This window comes from Anas acuta, chromosome 3 (assembly GCF_963932015.1).
Source record: "Anas acuta chromosome 3, bAnaAcu1.1, whole genome shotgun sequence".
NCBI classification, from domain to species: Eukaryota; Metazoa; Chordata; class Aves; order Anseriformes; family Anatidae; genus Anas; species Anas acuta.
Window position 1 is genome coordinate 98,680,871 of NC_088981.1, and position 25,884 is coordinate 98,706,754.

Genomic DNA, 25,884 nt, shown 5'->3' on the forward strand with positions numbered 1-25,884 from the left:
CTTAAAGGACTCAGAACCACTGACACCATCTATTTACTCATCAGCCCCTCTTCTTGCTGTGCCTCAGTGTAAATTGTGAATATTTGCTTTTACTTGGCAATGTGTCCAGCCTCATGCTTTAGTAGATCTCAGACAGTACTTTTTCTTCTCTGCATTTTCTTTTGTGGGCCCATGTTTTGCTTGAAGTATAATACCTGAAGTTGGTAATCTAGTTTCAGATGATATATAGTGAACACTGAATAGATTGTCTATGCCAGTATCCAATTAGAAAGACTCCTTCAAGTTTCCTGTGTTACAGCACTTAGATATATTTCAACATGATGATTCTCTTTTATGATATTGTTTCTGCAGAAGAAAGTGAATAGATGTTTTTATGCCAGTTGTGTTATTGTAGATGGAGCATTAATAGGTTCCATGAATACACAGCATAATAAACCATATGAAGAAAGGAAATACATAATAATAATAAAAAAATACTAATATAACCATTGAGGTCTAAGGAATGTAGTTTATACAGTTAATCACCAACAAGATATCTACTGCCCTTTTTAGGACAGTGCTTTGAATCAAAGTTAGCTGTGGTTTTATAAATCAAATACTTGTATGCACAGTTTTGTATCTAGGCAGTTTTTCATGAACTAACTGTGTTTATTTGTAGAGTAATGAGTGCAACAACAACTTAAGTTGTCAGTGGTATACCGCAGATTTGAAAATCTGTCCTCGAAAGATATTTGCAACATCTTGTAGCCTTTTGCCGAAGGAAGCTCTAAAGTGAGTAATAGTTATAACCAGAGACAATGCTGTATCACAGTAAGCTCCTACACAATGTTCATGGCTGAATCAGTGAATGGTATAAAGACACTGGCACACCTGACAAAGTATGAAGAAAGCCGTATAGATACTTCATCAGTTGCACATCTGTCATAAAGATGAGAACCTTGGCCCTGCTTTCACTGTGGGGGGTCTGGAGTAGGTCAGCTCCTGAGGTGTCCTTCAGCATAAGTGATTCTATGATTCATTGAGCACTGCCAACTCCTATTCTTATGATGTGTGTAGCTGAGTATCCTGAACTTTGAAAGGAATTGGTTCATTCAGGCTTACTTGATGTACAGTGAACCTGTAAGAAAATATGTCAGATCCATTAAATGTACTTAAAGGAATCCTTGTAAACAATATAGAGATAAATTGTACAAGCTTTTCTGCGATTATATCTTTCCATCTAGTGTCTGTTATTCCCATCTGTAATTACTAAAATATTTTTTATGAACTTTGATTGTAGGTACAAGTGACTTTTATTGCATACAGTGCTGTATGTGTTAATTGTAAAAACTTTGTGTTCCTCTGGTCAAGGAACTGAATTTCTGTTTCATGTTGCAAAGTTATGAAGTTAGCAGTCACATTTGGTTACCTTGATGCAGCTTTCCATTTCTGTGAGCATTGCTGTAATAATCTGACTACTGCTGTGAGCTCTGCTCATATCTCACATAACATGTGGAGTCAGAGCATTGATGAAACAGAACAGTGGGTTCAGATCAATGAGGCATGACAAAAATAGTTAAATAAAATTGAATAAAAGCTGGTGTAATAGGGATAGTTTGCATTTTGCCAGTTTTGCAAAGGAGAGCCAAAACTGGTTAAAACTTTAATTTGAAAGCATTTTCCCACCTCCTGTGATAAAGGGTGACTTGTTATTTTATGAGTTTAGCCCATTTCTGAGGGGAGATGCCATATAACGTGGCAGGATTGGAACAAACTCAGGACATTCAGCCATTGAAACATTTTTGGCTTGAAACTCTGCGCTCTCCAAACACGGACTGTGTCCAAGTACCACATCCTGGCTGCCTCCATTCAGGACCATCTGTTCGGAGGACACAGTGCCAGTTTGATGAGGGCTTACAGCAGTTTCACTTACACATATATGCCAGACAAAGCTGGTTTGATATGGAAGCATATGTGATAATGCCCGCAGAAGTCTTTTTTCCTGTGCTGACTCCAGTCATCCACGAAGGTGGTGCAACTAGAGTAACCAAGCCTAGTATGGATAAATCATTGGGCATAGCGTGTGTTTACAAGCAAGATGCACAGCACATTTGCATTTGTAATTTATATTCTTCATCACCTTGGCTTCATCAGCCTTAGAGCTTCACTTCAGCAAGGTCAAGATTAAGGAAGAGTTAAGCCAAGATGGAGATATTTATGTTCATAGGAGTTCAAAATGAATCCAAAACTTTCATTATATGTTATGAAAGTGAAGGCTAAATACAAGGCTATCTTTAAACATAAGAAAGACATGATTTGAAAATATATATTTTTTTTAAGTTAGATGGTATTTTATTTATGTACACTATTTCCTAGTATCACCTACGTATTAAATGTACATACACTTTTGATGGTTTATTCATATTTTTTATGTGTCATTCTAAATTATACCTGTCAGTGTTATTTTTCTTTATTACTGAGCAGCTGATTATATTTAAAGGTAACATTGACTCATCATTATCTCTATTGAATCCATGCCTGCAGCATTAAATGTAGTTCCACAGGACAGAGAAGAAAATTCTTTGCATTTTTGATTTATTTATTTATTATTATATTGCATCCTTGAGACCAGCAGTAGAAAGGATATCCTAATGAACTGTTAAAGAGCAGTTAACAAGCAAAGTGCAGATACTCTGGTCCATGATTCAGAAAGGTATTTTTGTTCAATAGAATAGTTAAAAGCATACTTAAGGTATGAATAATATGAATTGGAGTCAGGAGTCATCATATATTTAACAAGATGCATATAGATAGGTAAATTAGTGAACTGAACACTTCATACTATTCAGGTTTGTATCAGGATTTAAATCATAGAATCACAGAATTTCTAGGTTGGAAGAGACCTCAAGATCATCGAGTCCAACCTCTGACCTAACACTAACAGTCCCCACTAAACCATATCCCTAAGCTCTACATCTAAATGCTGAAGCATGGGACATAAGTTATTGACCTAAACCTTAAGAATTCTTTGGTTAGAAGGATGCAAATGGTCAAATTTATGTGTTTAACTGAGCAGGTATATAGGTTAAATCTAATCTGTGGAATATGTTTACAATGATGATGTCTTCATTATTACAGTGAAATATATATTTTTATGCATTTAAATTATTTCTAAAAAACAGGATGAAATATTTGTATTTTTGTTTTGTTATAGAATTTGACTTATTTTTCTTTTTTATAGCAATTAAGATTGTGATAAATCTAAACCACATTTTTACAGAGAAAATTAAAGCATTGCCGTGGGTTAATTTGAATTTGTTTTCATTCCATTCATGGCTAAAAATCAGAAACAGTGAATTTAGTGTCCAACTCTAGATTTAAACAGTCACTTACATACTTTCCCAAGGAGAGGTTCTCCCTGTAGATATATTTATGTATAAACGCCTGTTGATGTATATAAAAATTTGTGCATTAAGTTCCTGATAAAGAATAATGCTTTTTTTTAAGTTTTTGTTTGAAATTGTATTCATAGGGTATGTTAATAATAAAATTATTCTTAACGGATGTGAAGATGGACTTTTGATTTAAAAAATAATTATTTTTTGCTTGACAGCTGTGTTAAAATGTTAAATGTTTCTGGGAGTATTATTTCAGTTCCTTAGGTATTTATGGTGAGTATTCTCTTTGAAAGGTGGATTTTGCAGTTTCTGAAACAAAAAGGTTGATAAAATCTGAAAAACGATATCTGTAATTTCAGTGGACCTCTAATATTACGGTCATCATGTGTGTACTCCAAATTTCATAGAAAAAGGTACAAAATGTTGCATTAGTTATCTGTTGCAGTTGGGTGAAAAAAATGCAACCCAAAGATGCCCTTTAAATGTACAACTTCTTTTTTCTGTTCACCTATTGATCTTGAAGGTCTTTTTCAACTTTAATGATTCTGTGATTATATAATTATGAATGGCTGACAATGTAATTCCCTTATGAAACGTAGAAATCTAATGAAATACATTTAAAATTACTTTTTGAATTTGTTGCCACTGCAGTCCAGACTGAAGACAAAGGTTGATGATAACTTTTTCATGTAGGAAAATTAGAGAACTATATTATACATGTTCTCTCAGGTAAATTTTTTCAGGAAAGAACTGCTTGAAGTCCTGAAGATGAATGGTGTTTTGGACTTTGTACTTGAAACTTTCTTTTTACCATAGTGTTTTAGTATAGAAGCTGGAGAAGCAAGCAACTAGGCAAAAACAATCTGAAATGTAACAAAGATGCCTACTGCACTGAAAAATATAAATTAAAGTCAGAGTAAAACTCATTCAGATTATTTGGGCTGAAGCACAGTCAAGAATCATACAGAATATTTGATGGAAGGAACAAATGTGACAACCCTTCTGCTTGGAGATACTGTCATATGGAATAATATGAAAGATTTAATAACATCCTTCGGCAACTTCATAAAAGTTCTACTTTTGATCTTTTCAGTGTTCTTATCTTTCCATTACTAGTTTCTGAACTAAAGACTTTCTAGGCTATTTTAGAAAATGTATCTCTTCTTTCATTGTGTCTCATTTAATGCATGTATTTCCATTATTTCAGGCATCCCCTGTTAGTCTGCAAGTTTGTCTTCCCCTCTACAGCATTTAAAACTTTCTTGCATTCTGTAATAGTATTTAATGGAAGCTGTTAAACATTTGTGAAAAAGAATGAAGATGCCAGATTTGCCTTTAATTTATATCCTAATATAATGTTACATATTCATAACTTGTCTGACTATGTTATTCAGCTCAGCAGGCCTTTTAGATGTGACATTAATCATATGTCTATTAGAGCTAACTTTATGCCTTAGAGTATTGCAATTGTATGATCAGATTAATTTTCCCTTACATTTCAGTACATTTTTCTATCAGTGATTTATTTATTTCTATTTATTTATTTCTATTAGTGATTTATTTTTTTGTAATGCACACAACTATTTTACCTGAAAAAAACTGTAGTAAATCTGGAAATATCCGATTTTGATTGATTATATGTATAGAGTACCTAGAGCTTTTAATACTACTAACCATATGAAAGACCACAATTTTGTCATTTTAAATAGATTTTCAGTGACTCTTAATGGAGTGTTAGCTATACCTGGCTATTATAACTTTGTTTTTAAAAAAATTACAAAAAATAGCTTTCTTGTAGGTATAAGTATTGCTTTTGCCTCTTAACTATTGCTACTTAATTCTGTATGTATACAATGCATAAATATTTTTACTTTTATTTTCAAAGGCAAGAACTTCCTAGCTAAGGTTAAGCATGTATCCCCAGTGATAAATAACAGTGGCAATTAGTATCCTCAAATTTTCTGAAGATTATAGAATCATAGAATGGTTTTAGTCAAAAGGGACCTCTAAAGGTCATTTAGTCCTATCCCCCTGCCATTGGCAGCGACATCTTTCACTGGATCAGGTTAGTCAAAGCCCCATCCAACCCAGCCCTGAAATCTTGCAGAACACTTCTTTGGGCAACTGTTCCAGTGTCTCACCACCTCAATGTAAAATAAATAAATCCTTATGTCCAATCTAAATCACAGAATATTAGGGATTGGAAGAGACCTTGAAAGATCATCTAGTCCAATCCCCCAAATATCTACCCTCTTTCAGATAAAAAATGTTTTCTTTGCCTTGCCACAACAGGCCCTGGTAAACAGTCTTTCTCCATCTTTCTTATAAGCCCCCTTCATATACTGAAAGTCCAGAATTAAAAATAAAATAAAATTACTCTGCTTTTCTTGTTGCCCCAACTCAGTTGACATGCCTTTCCTTAAAATAAATAAATAAGAAGATATTTAAAGTGTTTATATAAATAAAATAAGGTGTGAGTGGTTGAGAGTACAGGCCGTAAGGGTGATACACTGAAAATTAAAAGAAAGTGAGATGGAAAATCACAGAATCACAGAATCGTTTAGGTTGGAAGAGACCTCCAAGATCACCTAGTTCAACCTCTGACCTAACACTAACAAGTCCTCCACTAAACCATATCACTAAGCTCAACATCTAAATGTCTTTTAAAGACCTCCAGGGATGGTGACTCAACCACTTCCCTGGGCAGCCCATTCCAATGCCTAACAACCCTTTCGGTAAAGAATTTTTTCCTAATATCCAACCTAAACCTCCCCTGGTGCAACTTTAACCCATTCCCCCTCGTCCTGTTGCCAGGCACGTGGGAGAATTAAAAATCAATGCCTTGGTTTCTCTCAGCAAAAGTTGTAAAGAAAACAAGATGGGTTGCATAGAGTACAAAGGATAATTCTGAGAAGAATTAACATCTGAGAATCAACCTATCAAACTAAATTCTGTTTTCATTCCAAATATCCTTATTTACAACAAATACTTCCTTAGTAGGTTAATTGTTGCATTTTGAACAAATATGTTAAAATATATAAAGGTATTCAATATAGTCTTGTGTGCAGCTTTGCAAATCACAGAATTTTTGGGGTTGGAAGAGACCTCTTAAGATTATGTAGTCCACCCTTCTGCTCAAGCACCATTAGTTAGAGCAGTGTGCCCAGGACTGTCCAGTTGAGTTTTCTTTATTTCCAAGGATGGAGACTTGACAGTCACTTTGCATGACCTCTCTCAGTTTTTGGCTCAAGTCCTCTAAAGAGCATGTTAATATTTTAAATCTTCCTTAACAAGGTTGTATTTCATACCTGAGTTAATATAGTTCTGTTTTAAAGTATTGATTACAAATGCAGTTACAAGACTGCTTGTTTTCAACAAAATATAAAAGTGAATTGCACCAGTGGTGTCTTTACAGTCACAACTGTAACTATATCCAAGAGAGAAAAGAAAAACACTTGAAAATAACTTTATGAAACCTCTTGCATTCTAAATACCAATTTCTCCCATCTTCTCTTTTTAATTTGTATACTTGCTTAACTTGTCATTTAAATTCTTGTTATGGAGTTGAGCACTTTTACATATATTTAAGGTTAAGCTTAAGAATCGAGAGGTCATGAAGTCAATGAACTTACCTGTATGCCTAAAACAGCATGTTTTTGTGTATCATAAATACAATGTTCGAGGACTTAGCACCCAGTACATGTCTCATAGTATTCAGGAATTCAGCAAAAATTTATTGAAAGTATGTATTGTTATAAGTCTTGAAAAATACAAGCACATCGTATTACTTACAGACTCAAATCTGCAAAGATCTGTGCATCACTACCATGTGGTAAGTCAGAGTTTCCCAAGAATCTGGTGAATTAACCATTTCACAATCTTGTAAATTTTGAAAACTTCAATACAGCTAATGGATATGAAGAGGAAATACAACAGAGCTCAGAAGAATTACTTGTTCTTTTCTCCTTTCAAAGGGTGCAAATAACTTTCATAGTCCATGTTTCTGTCTGATTGTCTATTTATTTATTTATTTATTTTTAATAGCTAGTATGATAGGTCATTTACTCTTGGGAAAGTTTTTCCAAGTCTAATATATTCTTAAGAATAGGATTATTATTTTTTTTATGGTTTATTTTGTATCACTTCCTCTATAGAAGCCCCTTTGGGTTTCCGTGATGCTTTCCTCCAACTGCAGTATCACTTGGGAATTTAATGAATGTACAAAAGATAATTGAAATGTAGAGTTGTTATCAGTGACAAATACTAATTGTTGCAGCACACGCCTAATTTTCTTTTAAACCCTGGTACATTTCTGCTTATTACTACCTTGTGCATGTTTTCTTTTGAACATGTTTTTCTGGCCACGTTCAGTTCATTACTTATAAAATATTATTTCAAGTTAAGCTTCAAGAGATATCCTGAATTCCAGAAAAGTTGTATTTACTGTGTCTCTGAATAAGATTATATGCTACTTGGTATCTCAATACACTTTCTCAAGTGGTCTGTTTTTAGTACTGATTAATTCTACGCAGCGTGACTCATAATTGCAGAGCAACCTTTCATAGACATCTTTGTTTGTGAGGATGCTACCTGTGAGAGACAAAGTTCCACATAAAGTGGAACATAGTACTTGAAATCAACAATGTTTTTTTCATTCAGAGAAGGTATAACTTAATGAAAGCATAAGTAGAGTTTGAAATGATACACTACTTGTCTTCAGATTTAAAATGAGAGAGAACAAGACTGTCTTTTTGTCTCTTTCCAAGGAGTTTTTCAGGTCACTTTAGTTCTAATACACTTCCTAACTATATTGTGTCTTCTGCTTCGCAGTGACATTTCCTCTACAATTTGACTTCTGGAAAATATTTGTGTTAGAAATCATCATTGATTTTAAGCTATAAAGGATATACATATAAAGCAAAGTGTTTCATCACAGACTTGTAAGCATCATTTGCCAGAGTACCATCACTGGCCATAATGACAGCAGCCATGGAGGTGTCCACATTATTGTGTTAGTTTACTGTATAATGCGCTTTTGAAGGAAGTCTATTTTCCATGTTTTACTTCCGTTCATAGAGCATTTGGCATCAGCTGTGTAACTCTCCCCCTCTCATTCACTTTATCTGGAGAACTTCAATTGTGTGTAAAGACTCTGCAAGCAGAATATAGTTGCTTTGTGCACTTAAACTATAATATTTATTGGCTAATGCACACAATAGGTAGCTAGGGGCATTGCAGTACTCATCACTGTGGGACAGCCAGTAAGCCTTTGCTGTCTTGGCAGTCAGCAATCAGGTGGGGATGTTCAGCCTCTATTGCTCCCTGGATGGGATTTACCTCCAGTGCTGCTGAGTTACAATCCTTCAGCTACCTGTTTTTGTTCCTTGAGATTTTTTTATAAAAAAAAAAAATTCATGTCAGTGTTTTTCCTCCTCAGTCCCTGAATTGTTTACTAACCCTATCTCAAGAACTTTGTGTTGGTAATTTTCCCTTTCCTGTTTTTATGGAACTGTTACACAAAACTTATGTGGGCCCCCAAGTAGCCCATCCTGAGGCACAGCAGCCTCACACAGTGGTGCACTCCTGCTACCAACAGTCACTGTAAACAGTCACCTTACTTAAAAGCAATACAGCAGCCCTTGAAACTTTGACCTCCTCATAATACAGTGCTTGAACATCTGTTGAACCAGAAATACGCTAGGGAGGGGTCATGGAGGTATGGGTGGGTCTCAACCTGCTACAGGAGGACACCCCTAATGAATCAGTCTTGGGCTATTACTGGGCTATAATCCATCTCTGTTCTGCCTTATCACCTCCTATTACAGATGTAGTAAATATTTCTCAGCTTTGTTCCTAGTCATTAACACAAGTGGGCATAAACGAATAAAAAAATGGATCAGATTACTTTCACTATTGGTGTAGGTATTGCTAACATCTTGACCAGAAGTTTAATACTGAGATGCCCAAGGTAGCATCTGTCTCCCCTAGCAATACAGGTACCTCTACAGGCTGCACGGAATTGCTTGTGTTTTTTTCAGTGCTTTAAATCAGTTGGGCTTCTGTGCAACTGAATTATGCTATTACAAATTGTGTGCATATTTTTAAAATACAAACTGGGATTAAATGTAGGGTAAAGACCTTCAATACAACTTTTAACATGGTATTTAAAATAAATCACAAAATCTTTCCTAAGTACTGATAAAAGTACTAATAAAATGTATCTTTTATCTGCCAAAAGAATGAAGAAAAATCTATTAGAAAATAGAGATTTAACAGAAAGAAGCTGTTTTGTTTTTTTTTAAACCAAAAGTGGGACATTTTCAGTGGCAAAAGCTTTATTGTAGAAATGGTAAGAATATTTTTAGTTCATTCTTTTTTTTTTTCTTCCCTTCTTCCTTCTTCCCTTCCTTCCTTCCTTCCTCCCTTCCTTCCTCTGTCTGTCTGTCTGTCTCTCTCTCTCTTTCCTTCTTTCCTCTGTTTACATATCTCAAAATACTATCTTGGTTAACATTCTTCAGTGTCTCAAACTGTGACTATAAGATCGCATATAAGACTATTCATATGCTTAATTTAATCATATCAGTCTGCAGGATTGGAGACTTTCTTTCAATTAAGTGCTAAATTTCAAGAGGTAAACACCCTTGAATTCTGCTAAAAATTAAATAAATTTAAAAGCTGATGAATACACCTCAAAAATGTCATTGTGTCTGTGTAGTTTTCTTTGCAGTTTCATTATATCATTCCCATTGATTTTGTAAGGCAGGAAACATGCAAATTACCAACTGAAATAATGTATTATGTTATTCTCAGGAACAAAGATAAGTCAAACTTCATGTTAAAGAGTTGTATTAAATTCTAGGCACAACCTCTTTAATTATAGCAGTCCCTGTAAATTTGTTCAGGGGGAAAGGAATTGCTAAGTAGTTTCAGAAATTCCTATTTCCCTTTTGTAGAATAATAATGAAAAGTGTGAATCATGCTTTCCACATAATTTAATGGAATCCTTCATTAGTGAGAAATGACATTTGTATTCCATATTAAATACGTTCTTTGTGCAAGGGAAGTAATTCTCTTAATTTGTTTAAAATTGCTAGGAATCTATTACCTTTTTAGAATGAACACTGATTGCTATGCCATTGGTATTTTCACAAGCAAATCAGTTTGAAATGATGCTTACAAACAGCATGCTAAACCAAATGCTGAAAGATAATATACATTGTTTTTTAGTACTGCTTTGAATTAAATTGTCCTCTTCCTGTTATCCCACAGCTGACCAAACCGGAATGTTATTTATAGGAGATGCAATAATGCAGGTCAGTAAATGTTTGCTTTTTTCTACAGACATTTGTTTCATACTTGCCTTTATGTTTGTTTCATTAACTCACTTACATATTGGAAATCATTCTGTTCCTATTGCATCTCTGTTTTTAGGTTAATGGTATTAATGTAGAAAGTGCTACCCACGAAGAAGTGGTAAGTCCTTCCACTTTGATTTTTTGTTAGCATACAGAATATCCATAGTATTTTGTCTCTAACCTTTCACCATATGAGGTTGTTCATATTGAAGCATTTCACAAAATAAATAGAAGCACAATGTGAAATGTGAATACATATCTACTGTTTTTTGTTTGTTTGTTTGTTTTTAAGCTGAAGCTCACTAGCAGTGATTTTCAGGAAATGTTAACAGTATTTATGTTCTGTTAAGTTCAGACAAATCTCTAGGTTAGAGCAGAATCAGGTTAAATACTACTAAGCACAATATGTTGAATCTTGAAAGTGATTCATTTTCATGGTGCTGTTCTAGAAGTGGATCAAGGTCTTTCAGTGTGTTCTAGGGAGTTATTAGTACTGTATAATAAAAGATTATGGCTTACAATGATCAGAAGATTATCTGATATTTTTTAGGCCAAGAACTCTGGAAAGCATTTTATTTTCTTAAAAGGAAAATTATTAAAATGTTTTCTACATTCCTTTGTAGAATTAATATGGCAAGGACTTCTCAAAATAACATGGTAGCTTTTCAAACTCCTTTATCCCTCTTTTAAAAGGTGATAGATTTCAGTGGGGGTGACTCTGTTCTTGGGGGGAAAATAAAGTAGGAGAACTATTTTATTTTTCTAAAATACGTTATTTTTGTATGTAGCATTAAGTGCTAAGATGTTTGCAGCCAAACCTCAAAAGAGGAAACACTTATCAGTTGCTGTATATTACCTGTCAGAGTTTTTATGAAAGGTAAGCCAAAGGTTGGTAGCTGAATTTGCAGAACATTTTTACCATCACATCACATATAGTAGGCCTAAGATGAATATTTGATGCCAGTGTTCTGGCCTAATTTCTTAAAGTTTCTTCTCCACTTCATATTCTATCTCAGTTTGAGAATCATTTCCACCTCAACTCTCAGACTAATGTATTGGCAAGCACAGAAGAAAGGAAGTGTTTGAGTACCTGTTGATTTTAGAAGCCACTAAACCATTATTGACAGTATTGGCCAATTCACTGTTGAATGTTTCTTCATTCATTCTCCAACTGAATGCATAGCAAATCCCACTCCTAAGTTCCATTCAGGTTTCAAAGAACACAAACCTATAACTGTGAGATTTGCATAAAGTGCAGTATTTTTGAGCACCTAGAAAGGCCACTGGAGAAGTCAGTGTTGCAAGTTGTTTTAATAACTATTAATATAGCAATTTAGTGATTAGGGATATTTTTCCAGAAAGCAGGAGGCTAGGACTGGAGGATTCATCTAACTTTTGGGAAAGTATACCTGCATTCTGTCTCTGTAAAGAGTCTCCTACTTTCTAACTGTGTCAGTCACATTAGTTGAGAGGCATCGAGCAATTCTATTCCAAAGGCACTCAGCAATGAGGCTTATCTAGCATCAGTTCACACTGGGTTACATTTTACAATTAATCTTGTTAACATTCTACAAAGTATTTAATTGATGGGAGTATGCTTGTCAAAGGTTATTCAGCAATTATTTTTCTTTCTTTCTTTCTTGCACCACTGTCTCATATATTCAGTGATCTACCCCAAAATAGGACTTGTGAAAGGTCATCCTGTGATATAGTTTGAATATACTTCTTATCTTGCTGCTTCCATTCTGGGTGATGAAGACCTCATTTGCAAACACCTAATCCAAGATTACAAATTGCACTGTGTGATCCAAAGGACTGATGCTTGGTAGAATGGAATTAATTTTTTCATGCAGCTTATATGGTGCTGTTTTGGATTTGTGACTAAAACAGTGTTAACTAACACATCGGTGTTACAGTTGCTGCTGAGCAGTGCTTGCACAGCAGCAAGGCTTTCTCTTTTTCCCACCTCTCCCCACTCTCAGCAAGTAGGCTGGGTGTGGGCAAGAAATTATTAGGGGATACAAGCTGGGAGCAGACTTGAACTGAACAGAGGGATTTTCTGTGCCACATAACATCATGTTCAGCAATAAAAACTGGGGACAGTTTTTTTTTGGGGGGGGGGAGATAGCCATTTCTTTGAGACTGCTTGGGCGTCATTCTGCATGTGAGGAAGTTCACTGAATAAGCGTAATTTTAGATAACCTGTCTTTTATTAAATGTAGGATTATGTATAATTATATACCAGTTCAGCTCACAGATTTTAAAGACCTAAAACCCACTGGGGTAAATACAGGGGTGAGAAGGCTATGAGATCTGGGAATAGTAGTCAAGGAGGCCAATTTGTTGTTTACTACCTACCATCTTCACAACTGACACTGGAGACTGTTATGTATGCAGCTGATCCTGATTGCACCAAATACCTGTGTTGGTTTTTTTTCTCTTGAGCAAGGTTGAAAGGTGCTCACTTCTGTGCAAGCCAAACAACTGGCTTTCCTGGTTTTAACTTCCAATTACTCAAATTTGCTTTTCTTAGTAACTGTTCAAGCTGCTTGTAATCTCACAGCTTAGTTCTGGCTAATGGTATGAATAGATACATGAAAAAATGGAAATCGGGTTTGAGGAAAATCTGTCTTTTACAGTAGGTAATACAATAGACTGTAGAGAACTGAAAATAATTTATATTTTTTGAAAAATAATTTTATTTTCATAAATAATATATTAATGTGGAGAGACTGTGAGTGCAGAGAATGTTAATATGGAGATTAATATAGTTTCTGTATTGATTATATGCAAGGGAAATGTATTTTATTTCCCTGGTGGCTAATCAGATTAACACCCTGTACAACACAAATGGAATAGTCAGTTCTCCTGATAAAATGTCATTTTACTGTTCACCCTAAAGTACACTTTCAGGATGAAAAATTATATTTCGTCTGTATCAATCTCATCCCTTGTGTTGGAATAAAAACTGCATATATGGTTTTTGTTTTTTTTTTACTCCTTTCAAAATTTAAAATGAAAATCTTTGATTCACTTTTTCTTTTCTTTTCTTTTTTTTTTTTTTAATAGCAGTGTTTCAGTACTTAACAGAAATCAAAACTAACTATCATGTTAATGGTTCTGGATCAGGAGTTATGGTAACCGTGCTGTTTAAGTTTGGTTTTTTTTGTTTGTTTGTTTGTTTGTTTTTCTGTTGTCTTAGAGATATACCTCTCTAAGTAGCCTGTTTCAACTGAAAAATATTTCTGCAACATAGAACCTATTCCTCCAGTGTTACTGAGGACTCATTAGGGCATGGGGAAGAGATGTCTGCCAAACTATAAAATTTATTTGACAAACTCCCAGTATATTAATTTACATTTAATTTTTCAGATCACTGTCAATGAGAGTTATGTCCATAGCAATGCACTGGAGATCCTGTTTTTCTGAGCTATTCTACACTGCTGTAGGGTATACTACTATTAAATATCCCTGTATTGTCTGCAGTAGGCAGGTGATACATATGATCAAATAGTAGTATTAAGCATTTGCTGGCACGTTTGATCAGTTTATTACAAAATAAAATACATTTTCTGTGATATTGATAGTAAAGCATATCTAATAGCAGGGAATAAATGCCTCCTTGTGAGGGTGAGCTATACAGAGATGTGCTTGCTGGCCCTTTACAACCACAGGGAAAGCAGCCTTGAATTTCTTTATTTACTTCTTTTAAGCAGCAATAAGAAATACTCTAAGCAAAGACATTTTTTTTTTTGCCAATTAAAGAGTATTATACGTGGAGAAAACTTCGGCAATTCTTGTTGTGAATGTCTGGAGATTTGTAATTTGGGACATCATTGGTTTCTCTTCTTTCTCTCTGTCACACGGTGAGAAGAAGCAGACAGAGAGGGTGCAACAGAGGAGGCTCCTTTCTGCTGGCTGAGTGAACGTTGGTTGGAGGAGAACTAGTTACTGCCTCTCTGGGCAGGGAGATGGAATTGACTGACTGTGTCCAAACGTTTAGGAAAGAGTGTGAAGATTTTAATTTCAGATTTTTGTTGATAGGAAGGTTTTGCAGGTGCTCATACTGAAGACTTTTGGTAGTAGTTTAATGAGTCGAAGTCAGTGTGATGCATTAGCTGGGCACTGCACACTACATCATTTCCTATCCAGTCACTTTGAGGTTGCCTGGTACAGCATGACATATGTCCATGTAACTAAACTCTCTCAGCCCTCCTGAAACAGGGAGCCTGTCTGCAAAATACTTACTCATAATGGCCCTTGGACCAGGCTAACCCAGTCCATGGTAGGACAGGATTTAGAAGAGTGTGAAGTAGTTCATGTCTAAATCATACCGTGCTCTGTTCTGACAATTTAACTATATGGAATTTAACTAATTATGTTTCAGTGTTTGAATTTGTGTCCTGATCGTGTTTAATTTGCTAATTTAAATGTCACCATAGGGATCATTTACTTGATAAATGATGACACAACACTTAACTATTCAATTAAAAATGAATATAAAGCAAGGTAAAAAATAATATAAACATGAAAATATAATTAAAATTATTTCTTATAAAAATGTAAATTTTTATAAAGTATTTGTATTAGAAGAGGTGATGGAATAAAATCATAAAACCATCATAATTGTCATAAACCATCATTTGGTTTAAATATAATTGTTTTAAATTAAAAGAGATTGTCTTTTATGTATGTTGATGTGTGGGGACTGAGAGGTGAAAAGTACATACCAGTGAAAGGTACAAAAGGTGAACTGTAGAACCACAGTCTGGTAAGCCTGGTTGTCTGTACTAGTGAAATAATTAACAATCATAATTAAAAAAAATACCATTAACAAATATATAGATAAAACATTTTCTGGCAAAGAGTTGCTGTGTGTCAGAAACCTGCCTGTGCTTTGTGAAGAATCAATAATAATGCGGATAAAGTATTGATATAGTTTGCTTGAGTTTTAAAAAGACTCCCAAAAAAATCCTTGTTATTTTGAGCAAGTTTGCTGATGACACCAAACTTGGAGGAGTTGTGGACTTAAATGAGGGTGGAAAGGCCTTGCAGAGGGATCTGGATAGGTTGGAGAGCTGGGCGATCGCCAACCGCATGAAGTTCAATAAGAGCAAGTGCCGGGTCCTGCACCTGGGACGGGGAAACCCTGGCTGCACGTACAGACTGGGCGATGAGACGCTGGAGAGCAGCCTAGAAGAGAGGGATCTGGGGGTCGTGGTAGACAGCAAGTTGAATATGAGCCAGCAGTGTGCCCTGGCAGCCAGGAGGGCCAACCGTGTCCTGGGGTGCATCAAGCACGGCATCGCTAGTAGGTCGAGGGAGGTGATTGTCCCGCTCTACTCTGCGCTGGTGCGGCCTCACCTCGAGTACTGTGTGCAGTTCTGGGCACCACAGTATAAAAAGGACATGAAACTGTTGGAGAGTGTCCAGAGGAGGGCTACGAAGATGGTGAAAGGCCTGGAGGGGAAGACGTACGAGGAACGGCTGAGGGCACTGGGCCTGTTCAGCCTGGAGAAGAGGAGGCTGAGGGGAGACCTCATCGCAGTCTACAACTTCCTCGTAAGGGGGTGTCGAGAGGCAGGAGACCTTTTCTCCATTAACACCAGCGACAGGACCCGTGGGAACGGGGTTAAGCTGAGGCAGGGGAAGTTTAGGCTTGATATCAGGAGGGGGTTCTTCACAGAGAGGGTGGTTGCACACTGGAACAGGCTCCCCAGGGAAGTGGTCACTGCACCGAGCCTGACTGAATTTAAGAAGAGATTGGACTGTGCGCTTAGTCACATGGTCTGAACTTTTGGGTAGACCTGTGCGGTGTCAAGAGTTGGACTTGATGATCCTTAAGGGTCCCTTCCAACTCAGGATATTCTATGATTCTATGATTCATACGTGCCTTAAAGGAAACGTAATAACAATGGTTCTTGTTTGGATAAATAACTGTTTGAAAGATAGAAACAGAGGGGAAGAGTAATTGGGTTGAAGTTCAAAATGAAGGGATATCCCACACAATCCCATTTTGCTGGGACTTCTGTTTTCAAGATATTCACAACAAACTGTGAAATGGAATGAAACATGAGGTGACTGTTTGCTCATTCAGTACTGGGTCTGGCTGGGACGTTAATTTTCCCTGCAGCAGCACATACAGTGCTGTGCTCTTCACTTGTAGCCAGAACAGCAGTGTTATCACACCAGTGTTATGTCTGCTGCTGAGCAGTGCTGGCACAGCACCAGGACTCTCTCCAACCCTCCTAGGGTGTGGGCAAAAAAGTGAGAAGAGAAACATCACCAGGGCAGCTGACCTAAAGCAACCAAAGGTTGGTTTATACCACGTGGTGTCACACTCAGCAATAAAAGGTGAAAACAGGAAGAAGAGGGGAGGGGTGGGCTCTCGTTGTGAAAATGTCGGTCGTCCTCCGAACACCAGCTCTGTGCGTTGAGGCCCTGCTTCAAGGACGTGGTCAATCATAGCTCATTTGTGGGAAGTAGAGAGTAATTTCTTTCCTCTGCACTTCCACATAGCCTTCATTCGTGTTTTGCTTTGTTTTGTGTTTTTTTTTTTTCCTCTTTTTTCCCTTTCCCCCTCCCTTTTCCCCTTTCTTTTTTTTTCCCCTTTAGTTAAATTGTTTAGTTAATAATGATCTTTCCTTATTTTTTTTTTTCTTGTTCCCTTTAATTAAATTATCCTTATCTCAACCTGTGAGTTGTTCTTTACTTCACTTCTTCCCCTCCTCATCTAAGGAGGGGGAGTGAGAGAGCGGTTGTGGTGTTTAGCTGCCCAGCACAGTAAAACCACCACACATTCAACAGAACTTTTTAGACTGGGAAGGGTAAGGGACAGCTCTGAAGAATGACAACAGGACTCACTGATTAAGTGACAATACAATAGAAGGTGAAGTCTTAGGATCATAGAACCATCTAGGTTGGAAAAGACCTTCAAGATCATCAAGTCCAAGCATCAACCTGACCTACCAAGTCCCGTTACTAAACCTTAGTGCAATGTCCACACTTAAATACCTCTGGGGATAGGACTCCCCAGCTTTCCTGAGCTGCCCATTCCAATGCTTGACCACCCTCTCCATGAATAAATTCTTCCTAATGTCCAACCTAAACATCCCTTGGTGCAACTTCAGACCTTTTCCTTTTATCCTATCACTTGTCACCTGAGGGAAGAGACAAAGACCCTTCTTGCCACAACCTCCTTTTCATATAAAAGCTAAGTTGTAAACATGGGAGGGAAGAGTCCTTGCTCCACGTAAAGAATGATGGGCTCTGAACTGATCACTGCAGCTGTGAAATAAAATCTCAGGCTTTAAGAATTCATAAAAGCTAACCAAATGTTGGAGGTGTTTGGTGTTTTTTTTTAGAAAAGGAGTAGAAAGCAGAACTGAAAACATCCCTGTATGCATCTAAGGTGGCTTTGTATCTTCAGTACTGACAGTATTTCTGGTCCTTTCACTTCAAAGGATGCAGAAAAAAAAACACAGGAAAAGGTTCAGAGAAAGCAACAAGGCAGCGAGCAGCATGATCAAAGATGTGCAACAGCTTCTAAACGGTGAATAGCTAAAAGACAGGTAGAGCTTTACTCTGAAAATGGGATAATTGAGATGAGATATTGTGGAGACTTGTAAAGTTGATTGGCATGAAAGGAATAGTAAAGGACAGATTGTTCACTGTCTCTGCCAGTAGAGAAGCCAGAACTACGAGTTATGAAATGAAATTGAGATCTTTTTGTTTGTGAGACCTGAATAGAGAGGAAAATGATGGAGATTTTTCTGAAAGAACTTGACAGGGCTATGCTGTAAAATAATTTTTTGGGGGGCCATACTGACGGATATCTCTGAGTCTCCTTTCATTTTTACCAAAGTATTTTTCTGTGAAATGGTTTTAATCTTTTGAAGATTAGAGATTGAAGATTGAGCATTTTCTGAATGTTCTCCTTAGATTGTTTCAGAATTGTTTCCTGAAATAATAATAAAGATAATAATAATAATAATAATTTAAAAAAAAAACACAAACAAAACCTTTAGCAGATGGTACATTTCTTACTCAGGTTTATTTCTAACACTACTCTAAATCGTTTGAAGAAGAAATGTAGAGCTTTTTTCCTACTGACTTTTCTATGACTAGTTTCTGTATATGATAGGTAATTTCATTAGTTTGTGATTAGGTATATTGTTTTCCCAATGTATTGTTGTTATCATTATTTCTTTAAATGGGAAGATTGGGGCACTAAGTAAAAGTGTCATATCTTGACTGACAGAAGCTTTTGATGTGTTCCAGGCTAAGAGGCTATCTCCAGTTACACACAGGCATGTGAACAGAAACAACAATCGATCAGCTGTGAAGATTTTAATGAAGGAGAATTAGTTGATATGATCCCAAACTCTTCTTGTGTTCCCCATTATTGGGAGATTTACATTTGGGGTCAGCCAAAGCAGGAATATAGGTTTGAAAGCATTTGTAAATCTTTTTCAAACAGAATGTTTTTTCCAGATACAGATAAACAAAAAATTACAATTTTTCTGTAAAAAAGAAAAATCTTTGTTTTTTAAAGAAGAGGACCTCTTCAACTGTGAAGCGTACCAAAAAACTCAGTTTAGTTAAAACTTTTAAATATATTTTTTTGATTAGAGGGGAAAACAAGAGAGAGAGAAAAGATACCAAGCTTTAGAAGATTTTGCTTTCTTAATTTCACCTTGGTAGTTCTCACAGGTTTCCTTTGTCATTGCCTAGCCCAGTCCCATGTATTATTACATGGACAGCAAATACCTGTTGCAGTGAGCATATAGCTACAGAATGGCTGCGTTTATAAAAGAGCTGAAGCAGGAGCTGAAAGTAGAGAAAGAACCTTTTATTAGGAAGCAGGTAATGCATAGTTGCTTTCATTAATTGGGACTTAACATGCATTTTTAGAAAATTAGCTGCTGCTATGTAGGTGGGCAGTAACAGAAAGAAAGGAAAAAATTGGACAATTATAACAAGAATGCAAATTTGTGTCATTAGACTGCAGAATGAAGTTCTGGTGTTCGTAGTTTTCCTGTTCTTTTAGTTACCCTATAGAATTTTTCTGAGCTGTTTTTCTGGGGATTTGGTTGTTGTAGAAAAGCAGCCCTGTTACTTGACGGTGATACAAATAATTTTTAAATGTTCTTAGGTTAAAAAGATATGAATTTAGTTTTATTTCTCCAGCTGCTGATTTGCCATAAGCATTCTGTATCCCAACACAACATAAAAATAAAAACGCATAGAAGCAGCAAATTGTAGTACTACAGTCAAATGTTGAGGGATATACAATTCAACCTCAGTTTGCCAGATGCCCTAAGAAATGTGATTATTTTATCACTGAATGCATCTGGCTGCATTCCTCATTAAGAAGCAAGTTATAATGAACATTTAATATCCAATGTCTTTTACATGCAAATGTTAAAACTCACATACACGTTTTTATGAGTTAAATTTGCACCTTTATATTTCTTTTGTAAAGGATTACAAGATTGCAGGGGAAAAAAAAAGTTTAAAAAATAGAGTATGTTTTATGGTATCTGTATTAGGTGTGTACTTATAAATATTACATAGTTTCTATAATGTACTCTTGGAAACTGACATATTTTCAAAATGTAAGCATGTTAAGAAAGCATCCACAATTAAGGAGTTCTAGGTTTCAATACCCCTATCTTACTTTACCCCTATCTATTTCACAATCATTAATTCCCTGGGTTAGAAAAGCAGTGAGTTCTCTGGCATTATGAGCATTTACAGTGCACATATTCTTTGAGCACAAAAGCAGAATTACTATAATTAAAACCTATAGAAAAAATCAGCTACCTGCCACAAAGGAGCAATAGGTAGAATTTAAAAGCTTTTTATACTGTGGGCACAAAATGTAGCACTTCTTAGATAAAGCACACAGAGAGTGTGGCAGGACAACCACTATTCAAAGCAATGCTTCCTAAAGGTAAAAAGTTTTAAAGTTTTTGCTTGTTCATTTGTTTTTCATTTAGTTCCTGACTGTGGCATCTATATCTTTTTTATTCCTTCTGATTTTAAAAATGTGGAAAGACTTAAAACAAATTAATCTGCAAAGTGCCTCTTCAATAATAAAATAAAATAATCAAAAATGGGATCACTATATGGGAATGTGTAAACCATGGAAAATACAAGTGCAGTTCAGAAACTGAAAGTAACTTTGTTTTATAAAGTAAAAAAAAAAATGCTGGAGGAGACACAGGATAACTAATGGCTGGTTAGGAATGAAAATATAAAAGCAGACTTTATATCTTTGAAGTGGGATCACAATTTACATATTTTATTATTGGTAAAATAGGGGAGTCCCTGTCTTAGAATACAGAAAAAAAAAGGTACATAACATTGCAGATTCTTCTACAAAACTGAACAAATTAATCAGAGTTGTACAAGTACCAGGAGAAAGCAAATATAGTATATTTAACAAAATTCTGTCTTTTATGGAATAGGGATAAGCTTGATTTAAGCAGCTTGCTTTTAATAAGATGCAAAATAATTTTGGTCTTAATCCACTGCTTGGAAAGTATACCAGACAAATAGAGGTTGGGTCAAACAATACAGGTTTACAAGTAGGTCATGTCAGATTAGCCATTTTTCTACCTGATTTATGATTATCCAATGTTTCTGCCACAGAAAAGAAGTGAAAGGGGCATCCAGGAGTTTTTCAGGCATATGAAATAAGAGAACTGGTACAAGACAGGGCAATTTTAGAATCTACATAACGTGCTCAGGATAGCTATACTGAGTCCATCTCCTCTGTATCATTTTTGTATGGAGAAGGAGAGAAAGAAAGGGTCATCCAGCAGTGTGACTGATTGGGGCAGGAGTTCCTGCCCTCTTTGTGCAATGAGCCAACCTTTACTTTTCCCCAAATGCAGACAAGGTGACTACCACCAACTACACCTGCATCCACACTGCTGTTGGCATTGTTGCCAGCACCTCCTCTGTGCACCCTTAGCACCTGGACTGCTGTGCAATGACAACCAAAGACCCTGGAGGTCAGAACCCTGTGCTGGTCACCCTCCACACTTATTGCTCCTCACTACTTCACTTCTTTTTCCACACTTCTTTTTTTACCTGCATGAAACTGAGCACCATGGAGGGAGACCAAATATTGCTAAAGGAGAATGTTAGAATAAGAACAAAAGGGTATAAAACATCCATGAATAAATCTGGAGTGTCTTCTAAAAAGCTGATAGGAAAATAAATCACCTCTCTCTCTTTCTTTCTTTCTTTTTTTTTTTTTTTAAATACATAAATAAATAAATAAGGACTGTTAATGTCCCTTGTTTTTCCTGACAATTGCTGGGAAAACCTTTCCACTCTTGCTTCCTTTGATCCTTTCAATGTGCAACATCTAAATTTGTGTTTTAATTTTTGGTCACTTCTGTGGGTTGCAGTTACAGTTGACATAGTTTCTCTGAAGCAATATCCTTTCCTTCCCCTTTCTGACTTCCTTGCCCAGCCTTTTCTACCTAAGCAATGTTCTTTTGTTTAGTCTTTTGAAACAGAAATTAGTCTTTTGACTAATTCACTACCTTATATTGGATGAGCCTCAGCTTTTCATTAGGGTAGAGAGAGAACTATGGATCCCTATATAATCTAGGCTGATTAAGAGGACTCAGCAGAAAGTTAAAAAAGACTTAGTATACACTCTTGTGATGTTGTATTGGTTAATTAAATAAATGTGTTTGTAAAAGATTAGACTTAATCTGTTTATATAAGAGAAGCTCAGTTATTTAGCATTTGATAAAATTTCCTCAAATTGGAAGGAAAATGCAAGTTATACAAAGTACTTACACCCACATAAAATCAACTTATTAATAAAATTACTGTATTTCTGACGACAGGTGAGATGAATAAACTCATTTTGTATTGTGGTTAGAAAAGATCGCCTTTTTAGTTGTACATAAGTACAAGCATTGGAACGAGTTGCCCAGGGAATGGGGGTGTCCCCACCCTGGAGGTATTTAAGAGACATATATACGTGTCACTAAGGGACATGGTTTAGTGATGGGCTAGGGAGGGGAGGTTGATGGCTGGCTTGGTGATACTGAAGGACTTTCCCAACCTAGGTGGTTCTATGATTCTGTGATTCTATTGTTTCTCTTCATAAAGTCATTCACTTTAATGGGAGCGTGATCTAAACAAGTGAATAGATATCATGAATATCATTAGTATTTCAAGCACATTTGTTTAGCCACTGAATGGTGGCTAGATTCTGGCACTTGTTCGTTTTTGTAGATACCAGACAAAACACTTGCTCATAGAATGTGAGTCTGTTCATGCACTTTAGATAGCAAACAAGCTAACTCATTGAATCAAAGCTATTAAAGAACTGGATCAGGAAATCAGAAGGTTTTTTGTTTGTTTGTTTTTCCTATTCGATGGAATCATGGAATGGTTTGGGTTGGAAGGGACCTTAAGGACCACCTAATTCCAACCCCTATGCCATGGGAAGCCTCCCACTAGAAACCTCCCACTAGACCAGGTTGGTCAAAGCCCCATCCAACCTGGTCTTGAGCAATTCCTCCTGTAGGTACTGGGAGGCCACTGTAAGGTCTCCCAGGAGCCTTCTCTTCTCCAGGCTAAACCCCAGCTCCCTCAGCCTGTCTTCAAAGGAGAGGAGAAATTGTGTATTTCTACAGATTTTGATTCTGGTTAAATATATGCATTTCCAATCTCAGTCAGATATGAGTATCTGTTAGAACAGATACACAGTGGCACTTTGATACTGTGTTTCTTACATACCGTATATATCAGTAATGATATGATTAAGTTTCCATCTAAGAATTATGTTTTGTTTTCTGGTTATTTGGCCATTTCTGTCTATTGTGATTTTTTTTTTTTTATTCTTGAGGTTTCTTTTTTTCTTTTTACAAGTAATACATAATAGTAGTTGAGCAATAAAACATATTGCTTCTTGTAAAATTATGAGTTCCATGGCTTTGAACTCTGTTCAGTCATAGCACATTAATGACAGTTGAGACAGACCTGAAGTTCCAGAGAGAAGTCACTGTGGTGCACTGTTATTCTTGGAGTTATTGAAGGATAGCAGTGTTACTTTCTGAGGGATGGGTCTTTAGGCTTCAGTTAAGAGTTAGCCTTAAGCAAATTTATTTAAACTTCCATTGCTTCAGGGAACAGCTGACTTAGCTTAGAATATATTTTCCAATCCACAGTTTGTAGCATTGTTTTTCATATCCCAGACATTTGTGTAAGCATTGTTTTGAAGTGAAACAGACTGAAATGTGTGATTAAGTAGATAAATCAATATAGAAAATCATCAAAATAATAACAATTTCTTGTTATTCTCTATAATTCCTAGTAATTATAGCATACAGGAGCAGTATTATGTTTTAAAATGAATAGTGAAGCTTTGTGGTTCAAAACATCTACTGAACTTGTTGATGGAAGTAAGAGAAAAGTATCAATTGAATAAACTAAGAGAATTGGTGGGTTAATTTAAATCTGTGAAAATTTCCGTATGTTGCATTGCCTTGATAGGTAGGTAATAGACATGAGAAATTTTTAAAGTGGTAGTAAATATGACTTAGTTTCTCACAGAACAGTATGTTTTGTTTTTGGAGTTGGTGACCAGTGATCAGTCTATGGAAGGAATGATGGCATCTTGCCTTTATTAAGTTAGAAACACAGCTCTGCAAGGGAGAAGCAATAGCTTGATGAGGCCAATCCACATAATTGGGAGTCCAATTAGATCACAGAGCTTGGGGAACAGTGGTCCAGAACAAACATGCAGGGAATCATACAACGATAGAATTCTCTTCTCTAGGACAAATAGCTCTCTCAGCCTTTCTTCACAGGAGAGGTGCTCCAGCCCTGTGATTATCTTTGTGGCCCTCCTCTGGACCTGCTCTAAAAGGTCTATGCTTTTCTTATGCTCTGGGCCCCAGAGTTCAGTGCAGCACTCCAGGTGGGGTCTCAGGAGAGGGGGAATAATACCTCCTTTGACCTGCTAGCTACATTTTTTTGGATGCAGCTCAGGATACGGTTTGCTTTCTGAGCTGCAAGCTTGCACTGCTGGCTTATACTCAGCTTTTCAGCCACCAGTACCCCCAAGTCCTTCTCTGCAGGGCTGCTCTCAGTCCACTCATTGTGCAGACTGTATTCAAGTGTGGGATAGCCCCAGGCCAGGTGCAGGACCTTGCGATTGGCCTTATTGAACTTCATGAGGGCCTACTTCTCAAACCTGTCCAGGTCCCTCTGGATGTCATCCCTTCCCTCCACTGTTCTGACTGCAACGCTCAGCTTGATATCACCCTCAAATTTGCTGAGGGTGCATTTGATCCCACTGTCTATGTCATTAATAAAGATATTAAACAGTCCCAGGCCCAGTACAAACCCTGAGGGACACCACATGTCACTGATCTCCACCTGAACATTAAGCTGTTGATTGCCACTGTCCAGATGCAGCCATTCAGCCAATTCCTTATCCACTGAATAGTCTGTCCATCAAATCTTTGTCTGTCCAGTTTGGAGACAAGGATGCTGCGTGGTGTCCAACATGCTTTGGGACAAATATAAGATGCTTTACACAAGTCCAGGTAGATGATGGGTAGAAATGGGTAAAAGAAAGTGAAAGTGAAAGCAGAAGTGAGAAAAAGGAAGAAGGAAGAAAAAGAGAAAAGAAGAAAAGGAAATAAAAAAGCAAGAGGAAGAGGAAAAAAAATAAAACAGGAGAAAGAAAAGTAATAATAATAATAAACTAAAGAAAGAAAAAAAGAAAAAAAAAAAAGAAAGTGGAAAGACCTACACCTCTATTAAGTTCCATGTAAAGGACTTGCATTTCCTTTTAAGCTCAGGTCTTTTTTGCTGGTGGCCAGAATCTTCCTTCCTCCAGGGCTCCACTTCCCTGCTCTTCTTGCTCCCTTTGCTCTCTCCCCCCCAGCCCCTTGCCCCAATTCAATCTACACTTAAATTACACTTTACTTATTTCATGTAACATCTGCAAACGTGATGTATTACTTCTGAAGAGCCAAATTTGGTAGGTAGCTATGCAAATTATGTCCTACTGTTAAAAGATTGCTGTTAGTTTATCTGCACACTATTACAAATATGTGTAATGTGTATTTCTTTATATATAATAAAAAGTCTATTTTATAGATATT

The 25,884-nt window shown here is 36.4% G+C and overlaps 1 protein-coding gene across 4 annotated transcripts in view; it reads left to right on the plus strand.

Annotated features, from left to right (window-relative positions):
• The window catches only part of SNTG2 (syntrophin gamma 2), a 285,480-nt gene that overhangs the window by 143,171 nt on the left and 116,425 nt on the right, over window positions 1-25,884 (plus strand). For all 4 annotated transcript variants that reach the window (XM_068678487.1, XM_068678488.1, XM_068678485.1 and 1 more), the window contains 2 exons: window positions 10,647-10,690; window positions 10,809-10,850. In XM_068678487.1, coding sequence (XP_068534588.1) covers window positions 10,647-10,690; window positions 10,809-10,850 — 86 coding nt within the window. The remainder of the gene's footprint in view (window positions 1-10,646; window positions 10,691-10,808; window positions 10,851-25,884) is intronic.